The sequence below is a fragment of the Mirounga angustirostris genome, unplaced genomic scaffold (genome assembly GCF_029215605.1).
Source record: "Mirounga angustirostris isolate CCGP_5_RB_7025 unplaced genomic scaffold, mMirAng1.0.hap1 SCAF_1, whole genome shotgun sequence".
NCBI classification, from domain to species: domain Eukaryota; kingdom Metazoa; phylum Chordata; class Mammalia; order Carnivora; family Phocidae; genus Mirounga; species Mirounga angustirostris.
The window spans coordinates 206,214,445-206,232,955 of NW_026991709.1; the positions used below are offsets into that span (position 1 = coordinate 206,214,445).

The 18,511-nt window shown below is 55.7% G+C and overlaps 2 protein-coding genes across 2 annotated transcripts; both read left to right on the top strand.

The window, feature by feature from the left end:
- The first annotated feature begins 1,330 nt into the window (after window positions 1-1,330).
- On the top strand, window positions 1,331-18,484 carry PRKACA (protein kinase cAMP-activated catalytic subunit alpha). The gene is made up of 10 exons (XM_045862869.3): window positions 1,331-1,597; window positions 8,990-9,051; window positions 9,512-9,640; window positions 11,903-12,001; window positions 13,036-13,118; window positions 13,914-14,040; window positions 14,143-14,238; window positions 14,340-14,462; window positions 16,405-16,569; window positions 16,988-18,484. Exons 1-10 carry the CDS (start codon window positions 1,552-1,554, stop codon window positions 17,111-17,113), a joined length of 1,056 nt encoding a protein of 351 aa, XP_045718825.1. The 5' UTR covers window positions 1,331-1,551; the 3' UTR covers window positions 17,114-18,484.
- SMIM46 (small integral membrane protein 46) lies at window positions 1,666-9,051 on the top strand. The gene is made up of 2 exons (XM_054504884.2): window positions 1,666-6,806; window positions 8,990-9,051. Exon 1 carries the CDS (start codon window positions 6,432-6,434, stop codon window positions 6,714-6,716), a length of 285 nt encoding a protein of 94 aa, XP_054360859.2. The 5' UTR covers window positions 1,666-6,431; the 3' UTR covers window positions 6,717-6,806; window positions 8,990-9,051.
- Window positions 18,485-18,511: the final 27 nt, after the last annotated feature.

Genomic DNA, 18,511 nt, shown 5'->3' on the forward strand with positions numbered 1-18,511 from the left:
TGACCCTGCCCCAAATGTCAGTAGTGTGACAGTGAGAAACTGACCTCAGGCTGTGTTTTAAAAGGGCACCCAGGGGTGCCTGACTGGCTCAGTGGGTGGAGCATGCGACTCTTGATCTTGGGGTTGTAAGCTGGAGCAGCACATTGGATGTAGAGACTACTTAAAATCTTTAAAAATAAATAAAAATAAAAGAGCACCCAGAAAAAAGAGTCATCTTATTGCTCTGGAGGGCAGCTTCCCTTTGTGTTGCCCAGACAAAGGGCATCCCCCAGCCTGGCTGTGCCCCAGATTCCTCATCTGTGAAATGGGAGTGATGGTAATAGTACCTCCGTGATAGGAATAGGGCGCAATGTATTTAACAAGTGCCAGCTGGGGCGCCTGGGTGGCTCAGTTGGTTAAGCCATTGCCTTCGGCTCAGGTCATGATCCTGGAGTCCCCGGATCGAGCCCCGCATCGGGCTCCCTGCTCGGCGGGGAGCCTGCTTTGCCCTCTGACCCTCCCCCCTCTCATGCTCTATCTCATTCTCTCTCTCAAATAAATAAAATCTTAAAAAAAAAAAAAAAGTGCCAGCTGACACGCACAAGCCCAGAGTGGATGCCCAGCAAAGCGATGGACGTAGAGCCCCCTCCCAACTACCCCTTGCTCCCTGGGCCCAGCATCCTCCTGAAGCTCCGGCTGTGGGTGGAGGAGACCTAAAAGGCTCCTCGGCCGGGACCCTGCTATCCTGCGCGAGGCCTTATGAATGACGACTGCCGGAGGCCCGGCGACCTCTGACCCGAGGCGCCCGCCGCGCCCCTCCCCCGCTGGCAGGTGGACGGCGGCTGCGCCAGGAGGGTTCGGGGGGAGGCCCTGGCGCCAACCTTAGCTGGCCGGTGGCCGCTGCCGCACTAAGCGGAGGCGGGGGACTGCGGCGCGTACGGGGCCAGGCGGGCGGCCGCCTGGACCGCCTCCTGGGCCTTGGAGCGCGGCGCGGCCATCCGTCTGCCTCCGCCGCCCCGCCCGGCCGGCCAGAGCAGTGGGGCTGCATCTCCGCCCCGCCCTCTCACCCCGGGATTGACACTGAATGTTCTGCGGGGGGTTTGCCGGACAGCGCGCCTCCGCCAATTGGCGGCCTCGCTGGGCGGGCCATGGGCCCTGTCGCAAACCCTGGCCAGTCAGGTGCGCCGGCCCGCCCAGCTGAGGCCTCGCGAGCTCGCGAGTGGCCGGGCGTCCGCGGCACGCGTCACGGAGCCGAGGGCCTATGGCGGCTCGGGAGGGTTGCGGAGGACCAATGGGCGGCGGCGCGGCCCCGTCACTCAGGACGGCCTAGGCCAATGAGCGGCGGGCTGCGGGGGCGTCACGGACAGCAGCAGCGGACTTGGGCTGAGGTTCCCGGGCGGGCGGGCGCGGAGAGACGCGGGAAGCAGGGGCTGGGCGGGGGTCGCGGCGCCGCAGCCAGCGCAGCCAACCCGAGGGGCCGCCGCCGCCGCCCAGCGCGCTCCTGGGCCGCCGGCCGCCGCCAGCACCCGCCGCGCCGCAGCTCCGGGACCGGCCCCGGCCGCCGTCGCCGCGATGGGCAACGCCGCAGCCGCCAAGAAGGGCAGCGAGCAGGAGAGCGGTGAGTGCCCGGGCCATGACCCCGATCCCGGTCCCGCGCTGCCAGCCCCCGCCCTGTCCATCACCGCCTGGCCCCTCCCCCTACGCGTCCCCCCCCCATTTCTCTCTGCTCATCCCCCCCCCCACAGCGCCCCTTCCTCCTGCCTGTCCAAGGTTGGGGCCCAGGGCCCGCAGAAGACCCCTGTAGGAGCCCCCTTGCCAAAGGCCACCCCCCACTGCAAAGACTGTGCCCCCCCACACCCAGCTGTCACTGCCAACCAAGGCACGTATGACCGCTGGGGCCCCACATGGGGCCTTGTCACCACCCCACCCCCTCCTTTCCTGGCCCCTCTTCCCAGATTCTAATCCCCCCACTTCCTCACTCACCTCTCCCACTGATGGAACCCACTGCCAGACCCCGACCCAGGCTCCTGCCAGTTTGGGAGTGCTGTGGGGTCTGCCTCCACCCCGGAGGGACCTTGGCCACTTAGTGACCACACCCCTCCCCCCTCCAGCCCCCGCCATCTTTCTCCTGCCCTTCCCCTTTTCACCTTATCACAGCCCCCCTCCAAACCCACGCTGCCCCCCTTAAGCATTTCCCAGAGCCTCCTCCAGCATTGTTTTTCCCTTCTGTGTCACTTGGCATGGGGGACAGGATCTTTCTGGGTCCCTCTGCCCCTCTCTCATCCTGTCACTCTGTCACTCTGCCTCTCTGCCTGTGTTCCCTCCTCCAAGCAAACGTCTGTCCCTGGCTGAGGTAGCAGACTGTTTATGAACCTAGAGAACTGCTTCAGTGCTTCCAAAGCCAAGTTTGAGCCCGTCTTGCTGGGATTCATTGCATCTTCTTTCCTGGGTTTGGGGGGGCGGGGTGCAGCAGAGCTCCTTCCCATCTCCTGCTATGCAGTGAGCTCTAGGCTTCTTGGAGTGCCCCTAAACAAATGGTTGTTTTACAACTGAGGCTCCGTCATTCACCCAGTCCCCAGGGCTTCTTCACCCTCTCCTGGCCCAGGATGAAAAGTGGGGTATGAAGTGTCTGGGTTTAGCAGGGCTCATTCAGCTTGAGCTGGGATGGTGAGAAAGGGGACTTGAAGCATGACAGTTGGGGAGAGTAGTGACTGACATCTAATGACTTGCTTTGCCAAGGGACAAATAGATTCTGATCATTCCCAGGGCTCAGCCAGAGAGAGGCCTGTTTCCCCCTCAGCCCCCAAATTATGTTGGTGTTGGCCTTTTCCAGCCAGAGAGATTCTGTATCTGGAAATGCCTTCAGAAATGACCTCAAGCCCCTTCCTCAGTTCCCCCGGGTCTTAAATTGTCATCACTCCAGACCTATAGCTGGAGCTTAGCTAGGATCCCCTTCCAGTTACCCAGAAATAGAGCTCCAAATACGCCCTTTCCAGTTTCTGATCTCAGACCCCAGCATCTGAGTCCTTTGAATACCCTGTCCCAGAAAGATACAGGCATGAAACCCAGGGAACTTTATTCCCATACAGATTCAAATGGCAGAACTCAGAATCACCAAGCAGCCATGGGAAGGCCTGACATGTCACCAATGGGCGGGGGACAGGGAGGCAAGTGCCTGTAGCTGAGCACTTGATGACAGAGGAGCAGGTGGGTAGTGACCAAAAAAGGTCTGGGCATGAGCTTGGAGGGGACTAGGCAGAGGGGGAGGGGCTGGGGCCCCCAGCAGGTGAGGCCGGCTGGGAGGTGGAAGGTGGAGGCAAGTAGCTATATATTGCAGTAGCTCAGCTGAAAGTTGGGGAGATGACATCGTCCTGGAAAACTTTCAAGGCATATCAAACACATGCAGAGTGGGGCGGAAAGCCGCACAGGGAAAAGGATCCCCGAGAAAAAGATCAGAGAGGCTCTGGAAGGAACCGCTAATTCTCCCAGAACACAGGCCAGACACCCAGAAGTGGACTACCACAGTGAAACAGAGCTACTGTTTATTGGGCATCTAGGATGTGCCAGGCTAAATGGTCTCCATAGATCTATCTGCTGGAGTGATTTTCATAACAGGGTTTTCTCCGAATTTTCCAAACACGCTGTCTGAGTTTGACATGGACTATGTCAAAGAGGCAGGATTCACATCCAGATCCACTTACCAGCCAATTTCCTAGACCCCAGAATTTCCTGACCCAGACATTCTTTCTTAAGCTGCCTCCTGGATTTTTACTCTATTCACTTATATTTTCTTAATTTAAAATAATAAAGTTGTGACCCACTTTTGTTCAGATGTAAAGTTTGATCTGTCCTGAGCAATAATATAAATGAAATCAGGAGATTGGTATGCTAGTCATATTCTCTCTGATACACATTAAAATACAATGTAACTGGAAAAGTGTAACATCCCTAAAATCATTTTATGCCCTGCCAGTGAGACCTATGTCACACTTTGGGAGATGCCCCAAGCTGTACATCCTTCCAGAGGCTTACAGGGGCTCTTAGAAAAGGAAATAGGATGAGAGAGGAAGCCCCTTTTTGCCTTGAAGCTCTGAGTCCAAAAGGATGAAATAAGACAAAATCTGCCGTCTTGTAACCAGGGTGCAGTGGGGGTGGGGGCGGGGGCAGTAGCCAGGCCAGCCTGCAGGGGGCACCTGAATTTCATCTGCCAGCTTTCAGCCTGACCTGGGTCAGGAAAACGCCCAAGCCATAGTAGACACCAGTCAGGCATCCTGCAGCCCCCTGTACCCCTGTCTCCATGGCAGGACACAGTGTCAGCTTCCTCCAGGAGGGCAGGGATCGAGAACAAGCCCTGGTGGGGTGGGGTGGGAGAAATCTTAACCCAAAGATGCCAAAGCCATTGGCAGGGGCCCGGAGAAGATGCTAAGAGAACATATAAAAAAGACCAAGCCCTGGGCTCTGAGCAAGCTGGAGAACCGAGAGAAGGCCTCCCAAGAGGCCTGGGGACGGGCGGCCAAGTGGAGCTCAGGCCTTGGCTGGCACTGGCCGAAGGCACCTCTGGGAGCTGGCCCACAGAAGGGGCGGGGCTGGTGAAAGGGAGCCCCCAGATACCCCTCCAGGTCCCAGGGACAAGCAGATCCAGGCTCTGTGAGAAGTGCCCCCAAGAGGTCCCTGGATAGGAAGGATGGAGGCCCTCTAACATCCTACAGAAGCCTGAGAGCAGCAAGCACCTTCTGTGCATTGGCAGTTGTATGGGTGCCCAAGAGGGTCCTGCCAAGGCAGCTTTTCCCTTAGCCCAGTCAGGCCTACAGAAGCTTGAGGGTCCTATCTGTCCCTTCCCTGTACCCGTTGGTCCCTAAGTTGGCTTCTCTTCCTGCCACCACCCCACAACTCCCTGCCTCCCCCTATAGATGGAGTCTTGGGGATGGGCAGCCAAGCTGGTACAGCAGGTCTCATGAACCTTCCCAGCCACCGTAGTCTTGGTGCCCTGAGAGGAAGACTGAGTGATGGCTTCCAACCCCAACGATGGTGAGGATGAGCCCTGTTGCTATAGCAACTTCCCAGGCACTCTCTGCCCCTCAAGCCAGGGAAGGGCTACAGTGGAGTTTCAGGAACAGGTGGAGAGGAAGAGTCTGTAGACCCCTGGCTAGCCCTGGAAACCTCTCCCTGACTAACAACCCTGAGCTCGGGGGCCTGGGGAAAAGCAGAGGTATGGGTGGCCCCATTCAGACAAGGGGGGGGCGTTCCACCCAGAGCGGGGGTCCAGCCCAGTTTTAGTATATGTGCCGCCAAAGCGAGCACAGGGGGTCCAGCTCAGACCAAGGCGGTGGGGTGGTCCAGCCCAGTGTTGTGTTAAGCTCAGAATGGGGGTTGGTTCAGCTCAGTGGTGGAGTCCAGATCATAATGGATGATGGTTCAGTACAGAATGGGTGTCCATCCGGCTGGGGAGCGATCCAGTCCACAATAGGGGTCCCATCCATCCGTGTCCCAGACAAACAGGTTTCAGAGGGCTGAGTGTGCTGAGATTGTTGTCTGGGGTGTCCAAGGCTGGGCTCCTGCCTCCTGCTGTGGCCCTGGCTTTTTGAGGGGTGTCTGGGGTTCTCTCTGTTAGCCCAAATCGAATCCAGACCAGAGTGGAGGCTGGCAACCACCCCTCCATCCCTCGGGGGAGACATGGCAGGGGGGCGGGTTTCATAAGCCAGCAGCTGGCTGGGTTTCCCTTCTATGCCACTTCCTGTTGTCAGCAGGGGCCACGGGTGCTGGGCACTTTCAGAGAAGCTGCCACTGACCCTCCACTTTATTTGGGATGTGGAAAGAAGGAGGAAGATGGTCGAGGCTGCCTTCCCCTCCCCCACCCCTAGGTTTAGCCTTTCGTTTCCGGTTGGACTTTCATGGCTGAAAGCAGAGCCAAGCACAGGGCAAGGTTTGACAGAGGCCAAGGACATCCTGCGATGTTAGTCCCCTCTCTGCCCCCACATAGGAGCAAGACAAATCCAGATATACCCATTTTTCTCTTGGGGTAACAGGATTTGGGGCCTCCAGGTTCAAAGAGGACTTAGGGGAGGAGATAGGGTGGCTCTTGCGCCCGTCCCCACCACTTCTTTCTCTCCATCTGCTCTTTCAGTTAATTAACGGGGCTCTGGGGCCTCTTTGGCCCCAGGGAGCCCCTAGCTGCTGCCTGGGTCTGAACCTTAACTCCTTCCCCTCTGCCCAGTGGGCACTGCCCTGGGCACATTCGGTGCCATCCTCTGAGTAGTTCAGCACCCACTGAGGACGGCAGGACCTGGCATCTTGGGAGCAGTGAAGTCCCTGGAACAGGAAGTTAGCTTTAGCACTCCACCCCTGGGGCAGCCAGGCCAGCCAGAAGGGACACCCTCAGGAGAATCTTCCCACTGCCTTCTGCTAAGGAGGGCCTTCACAAACCTTGGCCAGCCGGGAGCAGGTACCTTTAAATGCTTCCCTGGCAACCGGCTCCTCCTCCCTGGTCCCCTGAGGCCCTTCAGAGGAAGCCAGCTCAGAGGCCTTGCGTGTTCCTGGTTTCCCTGCAAAGGGAGGATTCCAGGGAGGGCTCAGGGCAGCCTGGGATGGATGTGGGGTCAGGCAGTGGCCAGGGCAGTGACTCAGAGACCACCTTCCAGCTGTGGCTGCAGCTGCTTCTCTGGGCCCACCTGACTCTCCGTTTCCTGGGCTACCTGCACCACACCTTCTGGGCGCGTAAGCCACAGCCAGCACCCTGAGCCTCCCTGGCCGGGGTAGATGGGTCCCACATCACCCTATCCCTCTCCACCCCTCATTGCACCCTCTGCTGGAAGACATAGGAAGCAGAGGTGAGTATGGGGGCTCTGGCTGGGGCTTCCCCCATCATTATCCCTCTATCTGCCCACTCCTTCTGACTGTCCCCCCCACACACACTGTGCCCAAAATCTGGCAAGCCGATGGAACTAGAGGGGACACAGTTTGGGCCCTTTAGTACGTTGAGAGTCTAGAGAAGAGCTGTACTAGAACCAAGGCACCCATGGAGCCTCTCAGTGGGGTACCAGCAGACAGCCAAAGGCAGGCCCACTAAGTCAGGAAAAAGCAGAATATGGTAGTTCTCAGGGAGGGCTGAGAGCAAACAGGGAAGCAGGACCAGGCATTCTCCTGGATTCTTCCCACACCCCTTCCGTTGCCTTGTTAGGTGGGCAAAGGTGAAGTCCCAAGAGGGTACCCTCTCCCCCGCCACCTTCATCCAGAATTCAGTGTGTATGTTTGGAGGTTTCCAAGGAAGGTGTTGTGCATCAAAATAGATTCTGCTAGGGAAAGCACTGGATTTCAGGCTCAGAGAGGTCTCAAGCAGTTGATGGCCCAGCCAGGTACCAGCCTAGGACTCGTGGCCATTCCTTGACTGCCCGTTCTCTGCCCAGCCACTCATTTTTAGGCTTTCCTGGCCAACAGTCTCTCCTCTGTCTGCCGTTCCTGCAACCCCATGGAAGGTTCTTCCCTCCAAACGCTCAGGGGAGTCTTGGGAACGGTGGGAGTGGTGGCCACTCATGAGGCTGTGTGGGATTCCTGGCGCTGTGTCTGGGTAGTCCAGGCAGATGACAGACGATGCCAAAGTACAAGCGCGTAGGACCCCTCAGGGTGGCAGGTGTCAGGGGGTAGAAGACAGCTCCGTCTGTGGGCCACCCTGTGCACTGCCACCAGGCGGGAGCGAAGCAGTTAATCTTGTGGGCACTGAGGTCCGGCAGGCCACCTCAGGCCTGGTCAGTCTTCCCATCTGTACAAGGAGAGGAACAGCAGGTCTGACCCATTAGGGTAGGAATTAAGCACAGAAAGCATTTGGCATGGGACTGGCACACAGGAAGGGTCCCTGAACAGCGTGCCTGGCCCCGGGGGGTGGTTACAAGGGCTGGTCTGTAATGCAAGAATGCACCAAGCTGTACATTTAGAGCTTGAAAGGTCAATGTACCCCCCACGCCCTATATTTCATACCTCAGTTTTTAGAAATACCTAAAAACAAAATCAGTAATTGCCATTTATATCGCATTAACCCCATACCAGCCACTGTCCAACCCCTTTTGCCAAGATTAATTCATTCAGTCCTCACAACCATCCTACCAGGTCGTTACTAGTATTATCCCCATTTTACAGATGAGGAAAACTGAGGTCAGGTCAGTTGCCTAAGGTTGCACAGCTCATCAGAGACCAGGCTGGGATTTGAACTTGATCTTGTCCCAGAGTTTTGGCCCTTAACTGCTTTGCTGGGCTCCTTCTTGGCCTTGGCAAGAATGCCTGTTTTCAAGCCTCAGTTTCCTAGGGCGTTAAATGGGAAGAATGGATAAAAGGAAAGTTAGTAGGCAAACCAAGTGAGCAGGCCCAGTGTCCACCAGGAAGTCTTCACCATTAGCCGGATGGTGATGTTTGCCTTGGGGTGCTGAAGGGCCCGTGGGGTGTGGGCATAGGGTAAGGCTCCCCTCGAACCACCTCTGGAGGAAGGACCCCTGGACTGGCAAAGGCGGGAATGGGGCCAGCTGGGGGCCAAGGCAACAGCTGAGCCCCCCAAGGGCGCCTGCTACCCGAGCCCCAGAGGCCTCCACCCAGGGCCCGGCCTCCCCAGAGAAGGGGTTGGAGGAGCAGCCAAATCCCCAGGCTATAAATATCTTGGCTGGCGTCGGCCCTGGCCATGGAATGTCGGTCAGAACTGGGGCGAGTGGGGGTGGGCTGGCCTGGGCGTCACTCTCTATACCCCTAAGAGTAACCCCCGAGTCACCTTGCACCCCATTTGGGACAGAGTTGAGGCTATATCCCACTTCTCTGAGTAAAGGGGGCCCAGGCCCCCAGCCCAGATCAGGGCCCCCCAAAGCTGCCCTCCAGCTCAGCCAGGGCACCTGAAGCTACTAGGAAAAGGTCAGTCTCTAGGTTGAGACAGCTGCACCCCACTTTGCACAAATGGGCATCTCCCCAGGAATAGCCGAGGCCCACCCCGATAAGATGGGGTCTCTAACTAATGCTCTCTCTCTTTTCCTTTCAGTGAAAGAGTTCTTAGCCAAAGCCAAAGAAGATTTTCTTAAAAAATGGGAAAATCCTGCTCAGGTAAGCCCCCTGGATGCAGAGCCCTGAGAGGGGTGAGCTGATGGTCCCCCAACCTCCAGCCATGTCCCTGTAACATGGTGAGGATTTTTAGGGCCCTGTGGAGGGCTCCAGACCTGACCCCATTTGCTCCCTAGATGCCAGCGGGGGCTCCTGGGCAGAGGCATACAATCCCCCACTGGCACGCACCCCCACCCCACCACCCCCTTCCACCTGGTGGCCCCTGCCCCCCACGCAGCTGCCAGTAGTCCCTGGGCCCCGGGCCAGGACCGGATCTGGCCCCTGCCACCCGCCTTAAGGAATGTGTCCTTCGCCATCTTGTTTTTCCACCCCCTGTCCTTACCCCCATCATTCCACCCCCTCCCCAGGGCCCCCTCTGCTGGTGGCAGAGGGCATGCCCTGGACCTTGGCCTTGCCCCCACTTGGAGGGGGTCCCTGACCCTCCCAACCCCTCTGCCCACAGAATACAGCCCATTTGGATCAGTTTGAACGGATCAAGACCCTCGGCACGGGCTCCTTTGGGCGAGTGATGCTGGTGAAGCACAAGGAGACCGGGAACCACTTTGCCATGAAGATCCTCGACAAACAGAAGGTAAGCACAGCCCGGCCAGGAGGTCACCGTCCCCCCCCGCACCAGGCCTTGGTTCAGACTGTTCCCACAGCCTGACTGGTCTTCCCGTCTGTCATTCACCAACTGTTTCCTGAGCCTTCATAATGTGCCAGACCCGAGGTTCAGAAGCACCCATGCTGCCTTCATGAAGCTTCCCCTCCAGACCAGCCACTGATGGGGGTCCAGGCAGAGGACATGGGTTCAGACACCTAGCCTGTATCAAGGAAGCCAGAAGTCTTCCTGGGGAAAGTATTGTATTTATACAGACCTTCTTTCTTTTTTTTTTTTTTAATTTTTTTTTATTTATTTATTAGAGAGAGAGCAAGAGAGCACAAGTCGGGGTAGGGGGGTGGGAGAGGGAGAGGGAGAAGCAGACTCCCCGTGAGCAGGGAGCCTGATGCGGGGCTCAATGCAGGGCTCGATCCCAGGACCCTGGAGTCATGACCGGAGCCAAAGGCAGATGCTTAACCAACTGAGCCATCCAGGCGCCCCTCACAGACCAACCAACCTACCTTTCTTTTTTTCTTTTTCTTTCTTTTTCTTTCTTTCTTTCTTTCTTTCCTTTTTTTTCTTTTTTTTCTTTTCTTCCTTTCTTTCTCTTTCTTTCGTTCTTTCTTTCTATTTTATTTATTTGAGACAGAGGGGGCCACAAGTGGGGAGGAGGGTTAGAGGGAGAGGGAGAGGGAGAAACAGACTCCCCACTGAGCAGGGAGCCCAACACAGGGCTCGATCCCAGGACCCTGGCATCATGACCCGAGCCAAAGGCAGACACTCAACCGACTGAGCCACCCGGGCGCCCCACAGACCTTATTTCTGTAAATATTTTTGAGACCCTACTTTATGCCAGGCACTGCTGTAGGGTAGCATGTTCAACAGAAAGGTAATACAAGCCATATATGGTTTTAAATTTTGTAGAACCCCTCCCCCCTTTAAAAAGTAAAAAGAGGGGCACCTGGGTGGCTCAGTCGGTTAGACGTCTGCCTTCGGCTCAGGTCATGATCTCAGGGTCCTGGGATCAAGCCCCACATTGGGCTCCCTGCTCGGCAGGGAGTCTGCCACCCCCTCTCCCTCTGCTACTCTCTCTGTCAAGTAAATAAATAAAATCTTTTAAAAAAAATTAAAATTAAAAATAAGTAAGAAGAAACAGGTAGAATTAATTTCAGCAATGTGCTCTAATTAAGCCAGTATATCTACAATATTATAATTTCAACATACGTAACCAGTGTAAAAATACCATTAATGAGACCTCTCATTTTTTTTTTCTGTATGAAGTCTTCAGAATCCAGTGTGTATTTTATACTTACATCTCTGTTCAGATGTTCAGTTTTCACTAGAAAAACAAGAAAAAGCAGAGAGGTTGGAAAAGCAGATTCACATATCCCGCGTTGTTCCATTCAGGCTTAAAAGTCACCCAGTAACTGCCTCAGGTGTTCGTTTTTAAATTTTCATTTTAGAAACTTAAAATTTTAAACTTGGTTCCCCAGGCAACTAGCCACATCTCGAGTGCTCAGCAGCTGTACATGGCTAGTGTGGACTTACTGGACAGTGCAGGTGTAGACCTGGAGCATACAGCTGTGAGCAAAGTGGGAAAAGCCCTAGCACAGCAGATCAGAGCTGACCAAGGGGCCAGCCTGCCTGCGTGTGACATGCGGTCCTGACACTGACTAGCTGTGGGTGACCTTGGGCAAGTCACTTCCCTTCTCTGCATCTGGGTCTTCCAAAATGCCATGCTCACAGCACATACCCCTCAGGGCTCTTGTCACTATGTGTGAGGCACCTGCTGGGGACAGCTGAGGAAGAATCAGTGTGGGGTTTGAGTGGCTGTGGGGAAGGTGCTCTGGATGCAGGGAAAGTATTTCTAAATATCTCTTAGGCACCACTCTTGCTTGTCTTTTCGGTTTCAGCTTAGCTGCCCCTTCCTCCAGGAAGCCTTCTCTGACTCCCCCGTCCCCCTGACTTTACCAGGCCCCTTACCTGGGCATCCGCAGGCCCCGAGCTTCCCCCCACCATGGCTCTGACCCTTCTGGGCCATGAGGCTTGGTGACTCGTGTTCTTGCCCTGAACTGCATGCCATGCGGGGACAGGCAGCTTCTGCCTTCTCAGTATGTCCTCAGCATCCAGCCTGAGGTTCTACAGGCTGTGGTCACTCAAAGGGACCAGCCCAGCCCAGGGGGTTACTTCTGGGCATCGGGGAAGAGGAGGACCCTCTCAGACCCACTCTTACCTCCCTTCCCACCCCCACAGGTGGTGAAGCTGAAACAGATCGAGCATACCCTGAACGAAAAGCGCATCCTGCAAGCGGTCAACTTTCCGTTCCTCGTCAAACTCGAGTTCTCCTTCAAGGTGGGGTCCCAGCGCCCGGGGGCCGGGGCCACTGCTAGGTGGTACAGCCTCGGGGCTCCCAGAGCTAGGGTGGGGGCCGAGGACGAGCCGTGGCTGCCCGAGGAGGCAGGCCCACTAACGGGAAAGGAGGAGAGTCCCAGAGGAGGGATGCTGGGGGCAGGAGTCAGCCTGAGACTGTGGTAGACCCATGTTCAACTCCTGGGCCCACCAGTTTCTAGCTTGAGAACTTGGGGCAGATCACCCAACCTGGCTGACATCCCTCCAAACCACCTCTCTATTTTACAGCAAAGCACCTGACGCACGCACGACTCTAGGCCCAAACTGCGCCACACAGCCTGGATTCGAAGCGCAGCTCTGTGCTCCTCCAGGCTGTGTGATGCTGGTGCGGGACTTGACTGCCGTGAGTCTCAGTTTCCTTGTCTATAAAGTGGGGATCCCAACACTCCCCACCTAATGGGGTGGCCATGACCATTCCAAGCACAATGTGAGCACCCTCCGTGAGCTATTTTGGGTGTTATCCTAAGCTGTGACTGCAAGATCTGGGGAAAGCCATTCGAGGCCTGAGACCCAGACAGTCACAAGGGCCCCATGCCTGGTTTAAAGCTCAGCTGCTGTCATCCTAAAAGTTGTAATAATTTTTTTTAACAAGGGGCTTCACAGTTTTATTCTGGGGCCCCACAAATTCTGTAGCCCATCCTGGGCCCGTTTTGCAGGTGACAAAACTGTGACCTCAAGCTTCAGTGAAGACAGTTGCAGACGTGAGATGCCCCAGAGTCCTCTCCCCACTGGCTGGGCCCCTCCCACCCCACCTGCCGGCCCTCACTTTCACCCCCTGTGAGCAGGATCCCAGCTGCCCCTTCTTCTTCATGGGCGGAAGGAAATGAGCCAGGAGGCTCAGGGAGTATAGTGCCTGGCGCTGCGAACAGGCTTCGTATGGGAGCCAAGATTGTCGTTGTCGCTTTATTCTGGAACACCCGCCATGTAAAGGCACCAGGCCTTCAGATGGGCCCCTGATCAGCCACTGTTTCCCATAGGACAACTCGAATTTATACATGGTCATGGAGTATGTGCCTGGCGGGGAGATGTTCTCCCACCTGCGGCGGATCGGAAGGTTCAGGTGAGCTGGCCAGCCCCTGCCACAGTGGGCCCGGGTGTGCCCACAGGTGTCGTCGCATGACCAAGCCATCTGGGAGGTGACGTGGGCTCTCCAAGTCTGTCTGGATTCTTGTTGCCCCTGAGCCGAGGAATCTGTGATTTCTCAGCCCCCACAAAACAGAAGAAGCACGGTGACTTTGGTCTCACTGTTTAAGTTGGCAGTTTTAAAATTCATGCTATCATTTACCTTAGTTATGTAGATATGTGCTTTATATACGACAGAACGCACAGGAGCTTAATGTTTTGACATTTGCATACACTTGGGAAACCACCACCCAAAATACCATAGAGAACATTTCCATCACCCCAGAAAATCCCTCGAACCCCGTTCTTGGCAAATTGCCGCCCTGAAGAAAGCAGTTGTCCTTTCTGGTTTCAAACACCATAAATGTGTTTGGTCTGGGTTTGGGCTGGATATAAATGGAATCACACCGTTTATATTCTTCTGTTCCTTTCTTCTCTTGCTTCACATAATCGTCTTGACATCTAGCCACGTTGTTGAGTGTATTCATCGTTTTTCCTGGCAGTGGTGTTGGGTACGATTCCACTGTATGAAGCTACCACAGTCTGATTGTGTTCCTCTGTTGATGGACATGCGGGCTCCTTCCCGCGTGGGACCATATACGAAGAAGTCTGCTCTGCTTATGTGTTTGGGGCGGCTCTGAAGGCCCAGCTGCTAGAGCATTTGGGGGTGGGCAGGTCATGCTGGGCATAACCACCCACACTCACCTGTCCCCTCCCCAATTGTCCCCACTAGTGAACCGCATGCCCGCTTCTACGCGGCCCAGATCGTCCTGACCTTCGAGTACCTGCACTCACTTGACCTCATCTACCGGGACCTGAAGCCAGAGAACCTCCTCATTGACCAGCAGGGCTACATTCAGGTGCCCACCAGGACGGGCATGGGTCAGGCCCAGGCGGCCATGGGCTGGATCCTCCCCCTCCCTGTCTCCTTCCTGGCCAACAGCCCATTCTTGTGCCTGCAGGTGACAGACTTCGGTTTTGCCAAGCGTGTAAAAGGCCGCACCTGGACCTTATGCGGGACCCCTGAGTACCTGGCCCCGGAGATCATCCTGAGCAAAGTAGGCACCTCCCCGCCCATCCCACTGCCCTGAGGCCTACTCCACCTGCACCCCTCCTCGCCCTCCTCTCTTCACACCATACCCCCCACTTCTCACTCTAGGGCTACAACAAGGCTGTGGACTGGTGGGCCCTGGGGGTTCTCATCTACGAGATGGCCGCTGGCTACCCGCCCTTCTTCGCTGACCAGCCCATCCAGATCTATGAGAAGATTGTCTCTGGGAAGGTGAGGCCTGGATACAGGGACTAAGCCCCTACACAGACCCTTCCCCACCAGTTCTGCTCACCATGGAGCCCTGCATATGGTGTCAGAACAATCTAGAAGTTCATTAAATTAGGCCAAGCAGTGAAGCTGGGCGCACCAGCCACATGAACAGGCCAGCACCTCACACAACCTCCCCGTCTAATCCTGGACCCACACTGCTGATATTTCCAGGGCTTCCAGAACCCCAGGCCTCACCCGAACACCTTCCCTGCCCAACAGGAGACTCTGCTTGCCTCCGGTCATCCCACTGAGCATGAGTTTCCACAAGTTTCACAGCAGGAAGCAACCGTGTGCAGTTCCCGGGTGCCACTCCAGACCCTGCAGGGTCACTTAGGGGATGCAGCCCATGTCTCCTCTCCCAAATGCAGACTTGCTAACTCTTGGGGTACAGGGTGGGGTGGCAGAGCTGTCACAGAGTGCAGACGTGCTCACTGCCACACGATGCACCCTGCTCAGCTGTACCCCAGCACTTGGAAGGAGTGATGAAGCTCAGGCTTGCAGAGCATCATCACAGGCCCCAAGGGCTCAGGACAGACTGGGAACCCCGCCTCTGCCCTCAGCTCACTACCTGGCTGGGAGGACCCAGCCATCCTTCCACCTGGCCTGGGAATTAGTGGAAGCAGCTCCCAGTTCAGCCTGGGGGTGCCGACCTGGCTCTACGTCCCAGCTCAGCCACCCATTGACTTTGAAACCTCGGGCAGGTGCCTTTGCCCTTCTGAGCCTCACCTTACCCATATGAAAACTGGGGTACCAGACACTTGCTCCTCTGAGAAAGAAATCTGCTGCAACGGGTTACTAAAAAGAGAAAGACGAGGTGTCTGCCACTAGGCTGAAAAGAAATTGCAGGGAAAATGGCCCAAAGTGGAGGGGGTGGGGGGCGGGGAGAAAAGGAAAAAACCATAGACAGTTCTGAGGAGGAGAGGAGAAGATGAGCATAACTCCCTTCTTTGTAGCATTTTACAGTTCCCACGCGCCCTCAGCGGTATTCTCTTCCCTCATGCAACACTGGGATATCTGCCCCCTGCCTGAGAGGCAGGCACAGGCCCAGAGAGGGTAAGGGCCATGGCCAAGGTCATAACAGCGTGTAAAATGTAGAGCAGTGCTGGAACTTAGTTCTTGGCGGCTATACATCCAGTGAGTACTTGCAAACAAGGCTTTGGGGAAGTTTCTGGAAGAGTTGAAGTGAACCTTAAAGAGTGGAAGAGTCTTAGCTATGGAGAGAGAGGGGGAAACAAAAACAGTCATTTCTCTCCTAACCGTGGATGTTTCAGAAGTCCCCAGACCCAGAGACAGAGCTGCCTTAGGAAGCAGTAGCTAAGAATGCAAGTTCTGGAGTCCAACAGACCCAAGTTGAAAGCCCCCAGTCCCACTCCTCTGTGTGACTTTAGGCAGGCTGTTAACCCTTCTGAGCCTGTTCCCTCGTCTCTAAAACGGGAACCATCGAAGGGTTTACCTTAGAACAGCAGTTCCTAGGGTGGCCCCATGTCCAGCAGCATCAGCACGGCCGAGGAACAGGCTAGACATACAGGTTCTCAGACCTCCTGAATCAGAAACTCCAGTGGGCCCAACAAGCTTTTTTTTTTTTTTATTTGACACAGAGAGCACGTGCAGGGGGAGTGGCAGGCAGAGGGAGAGGGAGAAGCAGGCTCCCCACTGTGAGCAGGGAGCCTGATGTGGGGCTTGATCCCAGGACCCCGGGATCATGACCTGAGCTGAAGGCAGATGCTTTAGCCGGCTGAGCCACCCAGGCACCCCTCAACAAGCTTTTTTAATGGGATCCTAAAGCACACTTAAGTTGGGGATTCTCTACCTGGGAGGACTCTTAGGTAGCAAAGGCAGCATTCTGGGATTCCCCAGACTCCAGACAAGTCCCCCACCCTGACTGTGTTAACCCCCTCTTCAGGTGCGGTTCCCATCCCACTTCAGCTCTGACCTGAAGGATCTGCTGCGGAACCTGCTGCAGGTGGACCTCACCAAACGCTTCGGGAACCTCAAGAATGGGGTCAACGATATCAAGAACCACAAGTGGTTTGCCACAACTGACTGGATCGCCATCTACCAGAGGAAGGTGGGCCACCTCCTTCCCCATGCCACCCCCCCCCCTCCGCAAGCAGGTGCACTGAGGGTTTTGAGCAGAGGCCACGAGCCAGGGAGGGTTACCAGTGGAGAGATGGAAAGGGCAGTGGCATCTGAAAATAGGCCACAGGCTCTGAGTCAGTCTAGCTGAGGGGCCTTAGAGCAGTGGGGTCTAGATGGGGGTTGGCGGGGTCATTTGGCCACTCTGTGACCTTGGGCACGAGACACCCCTCTGGTGAGCTGGCTATAATGAGATTCTTAAGGTTATTAAGGTGAGTCCACACCCTTATGTTAAATTCAGGCCTGGGTCAGAGGAAGTTATCTCATGAATGTTAGGCCATTCACATTTATTGTTGTAAGGATGATTATGTTGACTATGGAGGTCTGAGTGGTTCTTGACCCCTCTCCAGGTGGAAGCTCCCTTCATACCAAAGTTTAAAGGCCCTGGGGACACGAGTAATTTTGACGACTATGAGGAGGAAGAGATCCGAGTCTCCATCAATGAGAAGTGTGGCAAGGAGTTTACTGAGTTTTAGGGGTGTGCCTGTGCCGCCACGGGTTTTCTTTCTTTCTTTCTTTCTTTTTTTTTTTTTTTTTTTTTTTTTGGTGGGGGGGTGGGAGGGTTGGATTGAACAGCCAGAGGGCCCCAGAGTTCCTTGCATCTAATTTCACCCCCACCCCACCCTCCATGGTAGGGGGAGCAGGAAGCCAGATATTCAGAGGAATGGAAACACCAGCTGCTCCCCCTCAACCCCTCCCCCTCCTGCCTCCCCCTACCACTTTTGCCTTCCTCCTCCCCAGAAGACCCCCACCCAGCCCACTTCTGCCTGTTTTAAACGAGTTTCTATGTTCCAGTCAGACCATGTCTTACTGGTGTATTCAGGGACAGGGTGTGGAAAGAGGGGCCCAAACTTAACTCCCTCCCCACCCCCCCTAAACCACAGGCATCACCCACTAAGGGCAAATGAAGGAAAGGCCAGCCTTCTCTTCAGAGCAATGGTGCCTGGAAAGGAGAGATTTTAGTGACCTGTTCAGTGGGCTGCTTGCTAGAATTAAAAAAAAAAAAAAAAAAGGTATAATCTTATTTAAGTTCCACCAGTGCCTCCCCCTCCTCCTCCCCCTACCCCTCCCAAGCTGCCCCCTTCCCAAATCCATTTTAACAAGGCTGGGAAGCAGACTGAATTTGTAAAGGAAGGAGCTGGGGTTCAAACCTCCGCCCCAAGCTGCTAATCTCCTCTGCTCCTCTGCCCACCCCCCCCAACCCTGGGGGGTCCCTTGGCAAGCCTGGAAGGGTCTCAGCCCCTTTAGGAAGCCCCTGTCCCCCTCTGCCCCAGCAGACCTTTCTTCACCCTTGGGCTTCCGCCAAGACAAAGAAAGCAGCTGCCCCTCTCCCAGCCAAAAAGGAGTTGTCCCCCGAAAAGATAGAAGGGGAGCCCCAAGCCCAGGGTCTTTCCTCCCACCAGCACTCCCCCCCAAACTCTAATTTTATTCTCAGCTAGATTTTAATGCCCAGCCTCCTCTCTGCTCATTGGGAAGGCAACCCCCGCAAAAGAAGGCAAAGCCCTCCTCCCGCCTCTTGGCCCGGGGTTCAAGGCCAGGGTTGCTGGGGAGCGGCTGCCTGTTTTATTCACCCAGCAGCCTCCGCCCCCCTCCCCCCATCCTGGGCGCTCCTCCTCTGCTTAGCTGTCAGCTGTCCATCACCCTTTCTCCCCCCCATTTGTGCTTTTTTCTCTCAACACAAAAGTGGGGAGCAATCCCATTCATCCCCGTATTTGTCCCTCTCATAACTTCTCCCCATCCAGGAGGAGCTCTCAGGCCTGGGGTGGGGCCCCGGGTGGGCACGGGGGCGATTCAACCTGTGTGCTGCGAAGGACGCGACTTCCTCTTGAACAGTGTGCTGTTGTAAACATATTTGAAAACTATTACCAATAAAG